Here is a 12,032-nt window from a genome sequence, read left to right as displayed (position 1 = left end):
TTAAGCTGTTTGAGATCAAATTTTGCTCCTAAGGCAATTCATAAAGTTCTTAAAACTCTAAATTTAACTTCCCTCATCTATAAACGATAATAATAATATTTATCTTAGGGGACTGATGCAAAAATTGGGTGGGTTATTTAAAGACATGCAGATTATTAATTCAAAGTGCCTGGTGAACAGGAGCTCAAAAATGTCATAAAGCAATATATATATATAAATATATATAACATAAAAATTGTTAGTATTAGTGTCCATACATTCTGCAGTAGAGACATCAGAATTAGCTCAAGTAAACTGTGAATACCTATGAGAAAAAAAAAACAGAGGAAGGCACAAAAGGAAAATATTCATAGTGCACTCTAAATCTTATCTCTTGTCACAAACCATTCATTCAGTCATCTTGGAAGCTCAGGGAACAATGTGCTGGCAGCTGCCAGGAATTTCCAGAACTTCAGGAGACCTGAGATGCTTCTTCGAGGGTTGGCCAGGACCATGCTTTGCAGGAATATTCTGTTAGTGGGTTCTTATCTTATCCAATTTATCATTTTGTTTAATTGACAGGGAACTGTTCCAATTCCAATTTCTGCCTTTTGCTAGACTGAATATAAGGTGGGGACAGTGTGTGGGAGTAAACCTCTCCTATTGGTCACAAAATTGATAAATAACGATAAATTACCAAAACAGAAACTATTTCCTCTATTGGTTCCTTCCTGTTGCTTTTCCTTTCTACCGTAAACACATATACTTATTAAATCTAATAACATTTTGCAAAACAGCATGGATCTTCAAGTTGACAATGTCTACTAAAAAAAAGAAAGGAAAGAGAAAGAAAGATAAAAAAGGACCAAATGTTGCTGTATCCAGACACAACAGAGGTATGAACTGGAATCTTATTACTACCAAATAAAGGAAAACTCTAACCTGTGTATCTCAAAGCTTGAAAATTACTCATTGTGTATATGCTGCATTTCTGAATCATGTCATTCCTTCTTGAGAATGGAATATGTAATTTGAAACATTCCTCCAAAAAAAATCTTCAGTGAATTAAAAGGGCTGTTTCTTCTTTCAAAAGTGACTTTGTAAGACATTGTTTTTCTTCTTGAACCCTTCCCCACCTGCCTGTCAGAACATTACCCCAAAATCATGGTCTTTGTCATCTCTTTCATCCCTCTGACATTTGGTCTTCTCCCTCTAATCTTTCCTCTGGTAACGCTTAACTTAGTTGGCCCTATAACATGTCCCAAGCTCAGGAGCCATTTTCGAAGAAACACCTCTTCCTCTACCCATGCTAATAGCAACTGGCCTGTTGCAGTGTACTACCTCCCTCCTAATGAGACTGGACTAGATTATGGAAGAGTGACCCAAGCTCTGGCAACCAGAGTCCTTTTTCCAAATCCCATCTCCTGATCACAACTAAATGGGCTGTAGATGACCATCGAAACCATATTCAGATGGTCAGTATTTCTCTAGGAGGCTGTTTTGAACTAGTCTCAAACTAGTACAAAGCTTTGATGGAAGGCATGCAAAGCCTTGCAGCTATTCAACACCATCAACACTGGAAAGCAGATGCAGCCAGTTTGCAGGGAACAGAGAAGGAGGAGTCAAAGAAAACCTCAGGTTGGAGCAAGAGCTGATCGTGATGCAGACCCATCCCTTTCTGTAGTTTTTGGCACATTCTTGACCTTAACTCCCATAATTGATCATCCAGCTCCACAACCACTGAAAAAGATTTCCCTTTTTGGTTCAAGATAGTCTTATGGTATTCTGCCACTCGCAATCCCAAGCAGTCTAATGTAAGTCCTATTTTCAAACAAAGAAAAAGAGTGCCAAAATTCTTAAACTGTCTTCTTCTGAACTTACCGCACACCACTTTCCCCTTCCTCGCATTGTCAAATCCCTCGCGACTCGTGCTACCTTTAGTCTCAGCTGCTACCAACTCCGGAGGCTCAGTCAGCAACATGCTGCTGAAACTGCATTCATATCCTCAATGGCCTGGTGACTTCCTTAAAGGGCTCATCTTTCTGACCTCGCTGCAAAATTAAACTACAGACCGAAGTTCTTCTTTAAAAGCTCACAATGCCTATCAGAACAGATACTAAATAAATATTTGTTAAATCAATGAGTGAACCTTTTTTTCTGCCTTTAAAGATTGCTCTCTGAATTTGTTTCTAGATCCCCATCAGATATGTATTTCAAATTGCCTAATATCATCTACAGAGATACTGCTAACTCAAAATGTCTGACAGTGAGTCTATTACCTTTACTCCCACCACCGAGTTGGTATTCCTCCTGTGTACTCTGGTCCACAAAGTTCAGTGTAACATGATCTATCTGTTAGAGATCTTAAATTCTAACTCCTCTCTCTACCCGATTCCCCAAATCCCAGAATGAATAGCCCCTCACATCCCATCTATGCATTATGTTTCACACCTGCTCTGCTCTCCACCGGCCACTGCTCTTTAGACATTGGCTATCTCTCACTCTCGGAATACTGCAATGGTGTCTGCTAACTGCTCTTCTCCTTGTCTCTGCCTCAAATATTGGTCCTCTTTAACCCATCTTCTAGATGCTGTGATTCAAAACCTATAACTTTTACTTTTAACTTAAAAATCTTAGGATGAAGGCCAAATTTGAGTATGCAGAGTTGGGCTACCACAAATGTCCATGTGCTGGGAACACAGCCGGTCTCCCTCCAGGTCATGTAGAAATACATGAGGTGCAAAAATTGTAAAAGTCAGACTTAAAACAATCATCCAGTCCCACCAACATCTCTTCCCACCCAAAAGCCCTGGGCCTAACATGGAACAGACCATGTTTCTTCCACATGCTATGTGCTTTTTCTTGGCATGTTTTGATGAGTTCCACTACTTCACAATCAGCTTGGAGTTGTGACTGTCTTATTTTGGGACTCTTTTCCTCAGTTTGGAGGCTCAGAATGTAATTCAGTGTACTATTTAATTTGTACTAAATAATAATAATTGTATTAGTTATTGAATTAATTTCATTTGATGTTTAAAACATATGAAGCGGGGCACATTGAGAGAAATTAAAATTGTTTTAGATAATATGATGTACTATACACTTTGAAATCTAAATAATCTTAAGTATACTACGTAGAAGGTTAAATAACAAGTTATTTCATTTCTTATACTCTAATGGCAAAAATTTATAATTTCTTTCTTGAGTATAAGCACCTAAGTTTTTAATGAAGGGCTACAGTAACATTTCTTATCCAATGAACTAATTCCCCAGGGTTAGTTTTTTATTTTTTTATAAAAATAAAAAAATGTTTGCTTCTATTTTTTGAGATCTAAATAATTTTATTGTCTTTGGTTTCTAAGGTGAATTTTCCTATCTGAATAGTTACATATTTAAAAATGAATATTATGTTATAAAAACAGCATATCCAGGATTACCAAGCTCACACAGAAAATGGAGAAAAAATAAGAAATGTTTAAGGAAGCAAGTGCTCCCTGTAGCGCCATTAGCGTTGTGACCCACCGCTCCTCCATCCGCCCACGCACACAGGCGAAGGCCAGGCAGCAGTTGTACCACAATGCTTCTTGATCACTTTTTCAAAACCAGAGATTTTCCCAGTTTGCCTAATTTATTTTACTGAGCTAGTCCTCTTTTAATCCTCAAAATAAGACATCATTAATGCTTAACCATCCCTTTACATAGCCTGACAATGGCACCTTAGACAGAATAATTTTATTAGCTCTTTCCCTCTTTCCTCTAATTGTCCCCACAGTATGCAGGCAAATGTCAAAAGATACAATTGTCTAGACTGTTTGACAATTTATGTGAAAGTTTTGATGTATGACAGACTTATCTGTGCATCAAAATCCCTCGACAATTTCCCATAGAGAGAAAGGCCCCACGGTCAGAGGGAGTCCCTGAAACCAAGAGAGAAGAATCGAAGGAGATGGAGAGCTGGAAGTGAGGTCTGGCAACAGGTTACTTGGGAGAAAACAAACCAAAAATTCCCTCAATTGATTTAATGTTATATGCAAATAATAAATTATAATTAATAGTAAATATGTGTGTGTGAAAGAAAGAACTAGTAATTAGTTATTTGAAAAAAAGAATTCAAAATTAGGCAGACTATCACAACAAATTTTTTAATTACTCAGAAATAAAAATACTTCAAATTGACAGTAAGAGTATCCCAATTCTGAAGTATTTAAAATGGGCAGCAATGTTATTTCCCACTGCCATCATTTCCAGCTTAAGTAGTTCCTCCATTTATAATATAGAATTTAAAATATATCCTAATTTTTTTACTCCAGCAGAAGCATATGGCAAAAAAAAAATCAGTAGAAGTAAATGTTAAAATAACATTTAGCCAGAAATATCCACATTCATATTCAAACAGAACTTTAAATATTACTTCACGTATAAGAGCCTAATTCTGAATTACTGAAATTAACTGAAAAAGTGCACTGGTTTGTTGAGGTCACAATGTCAGTCTTTTCCTTGATTATGATCTTGTTAGAATCTGTGTAAATGGCAAATTTTAAAGGAGCAATGATCACTTGACTCATTTTTTTAGATTGCTATTAGTAGTTTAATCATGTGTGTTGAGTTACAACAAAATATGTAACATCTATAAAGAAAAGAAACCTGAAAGTTTATATTTTACAAATAAAATTTTAAAACATGGCACATTAATCCTTTATTCTAAAAATGTCACAATGCCAAATATATTTAATTCTTACAAATTTAAAAGTATCCCCTATCTAAATGGCAGAAATAAAATTGCTTTGCATGCAAAGACCTTTTAATAAATACCCAATATTCCATGTGCAATAGCTTCTCGTACTTGTTTTGTTTAAAAGAAGGCAAAATTGTCTTTAGGATCATATTTCCTTTGTTTCTAATCTATTATGGTAATAACTTGTCACTTTATGACCTGAACATTTTCAAGTTGGTTTTGTATACAATATCTCATTTGATTTTCTTTACAAGAAGAATCATTTATTCTAAATGCTACGGTTATAAAAATGTTTTGAATTACATTACATTCCTAGAAGCAATCATAAATTGAAAGATCTTAAAGCATGTACATTTGTTAATAAATTTACCTTACTGAGGTCTTTTTCTATCCCAGCAGATGACTTGAAGAAGTTTATAAAAACACACATGTGTGCACTCACATACAGGGTGGGGCAAAGGTGGGTTTACAGTCGTGAGTACGTGAAAGTTTATTCTAGAATCATTATTTATTAATTATTGTATTATTTTCCAAATGGACAACTGTAAACCTACTTTCATTCCACCCAATATATATGACTGCACACACATGAAGTATATCATTGAGTGGAATACTATAATACAAACTAGACAATGTATTCAGTTATGCAACATTAACATTTTGGACCCTCAAGGAAAAGATAGTTAATACAGTATTTTTCACAAAGTGCTACTGTTTTTACCTCAGTTGACACTGAATTCAACACCTGCTTTCTTTCAACTCTGTAAACAGTATGACAAAACCATTTTCCTTTTCTTGTGCACACAAAAGAAAATAAAAGAACTGTATGTCAGCTACATAGTTGGCTATCTCTGTGTAGTTCCAAGTTTACTGGAAAGCGGCCATGTGGGAACAGTTGTGGAACAAGCCAGGCAGTCCATGAAGAGGCCTGGCTGACACAGTGTGATACAGCCACACTATGCACACGATCAGCCTTCAGTACATTGGAATGGATGAAATATAACAGAGTTCTTTCCTCATGGTAAGTAGCTTACACACTTTCTGAAATACTACAACAGAGAGCTCTTTTATTACAAATGGTGAAAGGTTGTCCTTTTAATAACAATGAAATGTTACTTCTTAGAAATACTGAAACAAACTTTGATTTTTTTCAAACTTCTGTCTAAGCAGGTTTGTTTTAGAACCGATTATGTCCATACATGTAAGATGCGGATGGAAATCAACATATTGACAATTTGCTCAAAATATATTTTACTTTAACCGTTTAAATCTCCAGTTTAACTTTATAAAGAGTTTGAAGACACAGAGAAAACAAGATGTAAAGAAGAGATTTACTTGAAAATGTCATGTATATTGAAAAACAAGAAAAAGAAATTTCTGTATATGTGCCTTATATAATGATACCCTAAAGAACATATCAAATAATATACTTTATTATGTGCACAATTTTTAAAACTATTTTTAAAATTCCTAAATGCATTGTTATTCCTTATGAATATATACTAACTATAAATACTAAATCTGCATACATAATTTGCATGTGTTATTTATTTTTTTGCAAAACTTTACCATGTATAAACCCTACAAGAGACAGTATTATGTTATTTTTATCAATACTAGAGAAATAACAGAAAGGTGTTTATGCAGCAAGGTTTCTTTGAAAAAAGAATAATAGATTTTTCAATCTTTTTCAAAATGAACTTGCTTTATAGATTCCAGTTGCATATATATTTATTGAATTAAAATTAAATTAGTGAAAGCCATAAGAAATAATAAAGGCACATTTTATCTCCTTGTTATAAACCATAATAAGCTTAGATTTTTTTGTATATTTATAATTATTTTTTGCTTTACATCCATTTCTGTTGCTCTAATTCTCATTCAAATGCTAATCCAAACACCTACAAATATACTTATTTATAAATGTTAATAAATTACAAACATATTAGTAGCTATATGGAAAAATATATCTACTGTTGCATATTTTAAACACACCTGTAGAATAATAAATGTGTTTAAATTGATGACAACAAACTAAAGATCTAATATAGGAATTTATTAATGTTCATAGTTTGGGGGGTTGATTTTATATTTAATATCTTATCTCATATTTGATCATAAGGCATTTTCTTATATACATAGTATGTGAATAGAAATTGCTAAGCCCAAATAAATGTGACTATGTCACTAACACATAGAAAACATATCCATTCCAATGACATAAAAAAATTCTTCTCTACTATCTTTAAATGTAAATGTGCTAATAACAAAAAATATATACATCTTAAGATTTTAAACCTCAAAGTACTATTCTTTTATAAGATGTTATGGTTATTTAATGTAGGTAGCTATCATTCTTACTAATATATTTATTCCATTATAGTTTATTTTAAAATTCCATATATGGTCTCTCAACCAATTATTCTTGACTCATAGGCATTTTGATATGACAGAGATAAAAGTTTAACATGAAGAGTAGTTATAACTACAAAGTTTAGAAAAAAAGATTTGTAAATAGATTCTAAAATTAAAAGGGACAGGTTTAAATTACCATTACTGTATTGGCTACCATATATATTACACTAAGTTTTAAAATAGAAGTGTTTTCACATATGAGTCAAGAAATTATTTCTACACCAAACGAGAGCTGCCTTTTTGAAAACTATATTTTAACTACCAATATAACATATGCATACTATAACATGGAAATTATGTATTTTCCCTTTATATATAAACCAATATGCATTAGGTGGTTGTTAACATGTGGCATATTTATGTTTTACACCTTATGGAGACAGTCATATCCACAAGAAAAACCTAACCTAGCAAAAGAACTGTATCAAAATTCCTGTCTGAAAAAAAATTATTTTAGTATTAATACTTAGAACAGCTTACTAGTGTAACACAGAAGAATATGCTATGAGAATATATATGAGAAAGCAGAGAGCAGAAAATTAAAGATATTTAGAATATCATTTTGTTTTATTAAAAAAATTTTAGTCCTTAATATTATAAACACTCTTTAAAAAAAATGAATTACTAACTCTAATTCATGTCCCACTCCAGTAAGTGCACAATTAATTTTATAGTGTTGATGGCATCCTCTTCTGATAATCAAAACTTCTTATATTACCTTTCCTCTGAAAAACAAAATTGTCAAAAGAAACAAAAAATTTTCTAATGATCTCCAGAGAAATGTATACATAGAAGCATAATAATGTGCCTTCAGTGAATGCTCTAATCTTTGTACTATTTTCATAAACTTGAAATTTTTCCCAAAGATTTGAAATTGATCCTGACAATCTCAACACTCCATATGAACTCTTTTCTTGCAAGAAAAGCAATTGGCATCACATCTTGATAAAAATAATGCTGCATTTAAAAAAAATTTTATAACATTTATTCATAAATCAGTACAGATATCAACTATCACTTGTCCTCTCCTCAGAAGATGGTGTTACTAACTTTTCAAATAAATAAAGATGCAGAACCCTTACAAAAATATCGTTAACATTAAGTATAGGGGACTGACTTAGATCTACAAATCTTTTATTAAGCTTTTACTTCATGAAATAATATTTCATATATTTAAAGACATCTTAAATTTCCATTGCTAAAAAATAAATTTCAAATCCTTTCAAGGAAAAAAATTGTGGTTTCCTAATTCCTATTTTTACCCATATTTATTTTCTTTCTTGACTATAGTAAATTCTGACCATGAAATTTTAGTTATTTTAATTTTAGGATATGATGTGTTGCAGCTATCCTTACAATAAGGATTTTTACCATGGCATGTTCAGGAATAAAAGGCTGTATTTTGTTGGAATTTAAAGTCATAGTTTTCCTCACTGGTATGGTAATGCATTCCCTCCAAGTGATAGAAACATTGATAAACTGTCAGTTAAAAATAAGACTTGAAACATGTGTAAAATACACGGATTCCTTTTGTAAAGAGCCACTTCTTTATTTGACACAAAATGCAAGTGAGTCACTTGAGTTCTTGCTGTACAGGCCAAGCTAGAAAGAGTAAAAGTGTAATTTTTCAATAAGAGTAAATAATTTTGGAAGCGTCTTTAAGGTAATTCTTAACTCTTTTTAGGTTTCGAAATATCCGCTTGGAACATGACGCTGATGAAGATCTACAGATTACATTTACTTTTGCTTCATAACAAAAAAGGATCCACAATTATTTTTATTTAAGATTATCTTAAAAGAAACATGACTGTAAATCAATGACAAAAAAATTAGACACTTCCCTTTTGCTGGGTTAGAATGTGTATCCGTCAGCTGCTTGTACTGACACCTAATGTAATAAATACTGCAAGCTGGATCTTAAATAATAGCTGTAGGGTTTCATCTGGTCAAGATTCACTGTTGTATCCACCAAAAACTCCAGAATTCAGCACTCGGTAACAAAAGGACAGCAAATAATTCCCAACATCACAAATACCGGAAGGCTACCTTGGGCTTTGTTTTTGTTATGTAAAATGCATTAAAGTGACTCATCCGTTTAAGATTATCTACTCTCAAAAGCTTTAAAGTAGCTTCAAGAACTAAAATAAAAGCTTTCCCAGAATGCCTGATAGGCTATTCGGCGCATTTAAAAATATTTTTATGTGCCACTGACTTTGATTCTTTTTTCCTACCTAGGAGAGATGAGAATTATTTTTTATTCCCTTCCTGCCGTGTGACTACATGACTACCTTTAAGCACTCTATTTCCAGAATAGCAACGAAGTGTTTTTTTCTTTTTTTAAGTTATTTTAGAAATGTTAAAAATAAGAGAAAATTGTAGGAGACTCTGGTAACGTTCAGTCCCTCCCTCAAAGAGTAGGTTCTATTCATTCTAAGAACAGGAACCGCGTGTCTTCCGGCACTTAGATGCTTCAAATAAAGGGTTAGTTTAGGGAGGCTGGAAAGCGTGGTCCAGAATCGGAGAGACCCCTGAGTGGACAGTACTCAGTGGCGGGGAGCGAGCATACTTCTGATCAGAAAGGCTATCAAGTGCGCCCAGGAATTTGGGATCGAAAGGAGTTTGGACATCATAGCAATTAGCATCCCAGAGGCCAAGTGCAGAAGTCCAAGCTATACTAACAAGACTGAAATTACCTATTTGTTAATACCCAACGAAAATACAACTTTTATTAGACTAGGTTTGATGAGAGCGGCTATCTGGCTAGAAACTTTGTTTACCCCCGTACTTATAAACTCGTTAAGTCTACAGAATCCTTTAAGAGCAGGGCTGAGTCGCCGCCCGTCGTCGGCGGACGTTTCCCGGGACAGCGCGGCCGCCGCGTCCAGCCCCTCTGACACGCCGGTTCGGAGCGCGTTCCAGCGGCGAGCCGCACGCCCCTCCGGCTCGGCCTCCCCGGGTTGCAGCGCGGCTCGCTCCCCACCCCCACGGGCAGGAGAGCCCCGCGATCGGGAACGGACTCCCGCGCCCAGCCCAGGGGCACCCTCGGCCGGCACGCCCAGCCCTGCGCTGCCCGGAGACTTACGTGATGGCCGAAGGGAACGGCTCCTCCGACGAGGGGCGGATCAGCAAAGATTGGAAAAGTGTCAGAGTCAAGGCCAGCAGGCAGCCAGCAGCCATCTTCGCGATCGAAGATCAATCCCGCCTCCCTCCCCAGCCGGGAAGAAACGGTGCCGGGAAGCGCAGGAGGAGAGGAGCGCGCTGCCCGGCCCGCAGACGTCTGGAGGGCGGGCGCGCCCGGGCCGGGGCGCAGGCGACGCGGGGCCGGAGCGCAGGCGACGCGGGGCAGGGGCGGCGGCGGGCGGACCCTCAGGCGCGTCGACTGCTCAGCGCCGCCACGGCCTCGCCTCCGCCGCCATCAAGGGCGACTTTGGAAACAGACCTGGGCGAGCCTGCCAGCGCCCGCGCACTCTCCTTGTCTCGCTTCCCCCCTCTCGATTTCTTCCCTGATTTATTCCCCTGATTGCCGAGGAGAAGGAGGCGGGGGCGCGGGAGGGGTGGCGGCTCTCGGGAGGGGTGCGGGGGTGGACGTGGGAACGGAGGGATGGCAGGCGGAGAGACTTGTGGCAGGGAGAGGCTCCGTCTGGCTTCCCGGCAAGTCAGAGGGAGGCGGCTGGGGGTGGGCAGCGGGAGGGCTGGGCGTCAGAGCGACCGGGCGGAGACGGGCCGGGAGCAGCCCTCCTTACAAGGCAGAAAGGAACTCCTGAAGTCGGAGTCCGCCTGCTCCCGCCGCCCGGCGAGCGGAGGAGGAGTGGACCCGGCCCCGCGGGGCTCCCGGGGGACAGCCAGCAGCCCGGCGGGCATCCACAGGCTGCAGAGGCCCCGGCCCAGGACTTGACTTGCGTCTTCGGTGGTTATTTTTGCACATGCAGGCAGCGTTCCCCCAGCCCTTTTCCCGGGCGCAGAATCCTCTGCCTGCCTGCGAATTGTGCAGAAGTGATTTGACAACAAATGTAGGAGAGGTTTGTATTTGCTTTTTAAAGCACCAATTTTGACTCTCTACCAGGTGGCACTGTTTATTTGCCCGGCAGTGCCAGAAGCTAGCGCCTCTGGCATGGCTGAATGCCAGTTGGGCCAGCGGCCCCACCCCAGGTATGGTTCACCTGGCGAGAGCAGAGCCCCAGGGCCCGGGCTGTGGACAATCCGGGGAAGCACCTGATGCTATAAAATCTTCCCAGTCCTGCCATTCAGTAGGACAGAGTTGGAGGAACGAAGTCTCCATTTGAGGAGGACAGTGCTGCGAAAATGGCTTTGTACCATCCTAGTAAGACTACTTCCAGAAGGTTCCAAGCGCCCTGCTTTAGCCATTCGGCTGCCCTGCTTGATGGGGTTGCTCCAGGGTGAGTTCACTTTGTCAATGTGAAGGGACGAAGGGACGAAAAGGGTAGCAATTTGAGAAAAGCTCCTGAAATACGAAGGAGCAGTTAAGGGAGGTGGAGAGAGCTAAGGAGTAGCGCTGCCTAGCCAATTTGCACCTCCACCCCCCACCCCCCGTAGAAGCAGTGGTAGGGTGTGCTAAGGCCTTCTTGTAGAAAGAACAGAAGGGCCCTGGATGAGGCCACTCCCAACCACACAAGCCATTTTTAGGAGGGAACTGGCACCCCAGCAGTGGAAAGATTTTCCTGAACATCTCAGATTCTTAAGCTCCCTATTATAGTGTATTAGAGCACTTCTGATATGAAGCACAAAGAACATGATCCCTGGGGGGATGACCATCCTGCATTATGTGTAAAATTGTTAATTAGCCCTTCTTTAGTTTCAGGGGGAGCTTATGAAAGAGAAAGACCCTTATGTATTGGGAACTGATGGTCCAACTCTGACCACAACATCCCAAAACAGAGAAGAC

General features: G+C 38.3%; 1 protein-coding gene across 11 annotated transcripts in view; it reads right to left on the bottom strand.

The window, feature by feature from the left end:
* CACNA2D1 (calcium voltage-gated channel auxiliary subunit alpha2delta 1) overlaps window positions 1-10,772 on the bottom strand; it is a 591,296-nt gene extending 580,524 nt beyond the window's left edge. For 3 of the 11 annotated variants that reach the window (XM_066238146.1, XM_066238147.1, XM_066238149.1), the window contains exon 1: window positions 10,212-10,768. In XM_066238146.1, the coding sequence (XP_066094243.1) occupies window positions 10,212-10,306 (95 nt within the window). In that variant the 5' untranslated portion in view covers window positions 10,307-10,768. Of the gene's footprint in view, window positions 1-10,211 lie in introns of all 11 variants that reach the window. The other 8 variants (XM_066238142.1, XM_066238148.1, XM_066238143.1 and 5 more) reach the window with 5 other exon arrangements.
* Between the last annotated feature and the right edge of the window lie 1,260 nt (window positions 10,773-12,032).

The sequence above is a fragment of the Saccopteryx bilineata genome, chromosome 7 (genome assembly GCF_036850765.1).
Source record: "Saccopteryx bilineata isolate mSacBil1 chromosome 7, mSacBil1_pri_phased_curated, whole genome shotgun sequence".
NCBI classification, from domain to species: Eukaryota; Metazoa; Chordata; class Mammalia; order Chiroptera; family Emballonuridae; genus Saccopteryx; species Saccopteryx bilineata.
The sequence above is the reverse complement of the archived record's forward strand: the minus strand, read 5'-3'. Positions and strand labels throughout refer to the sequence as shown.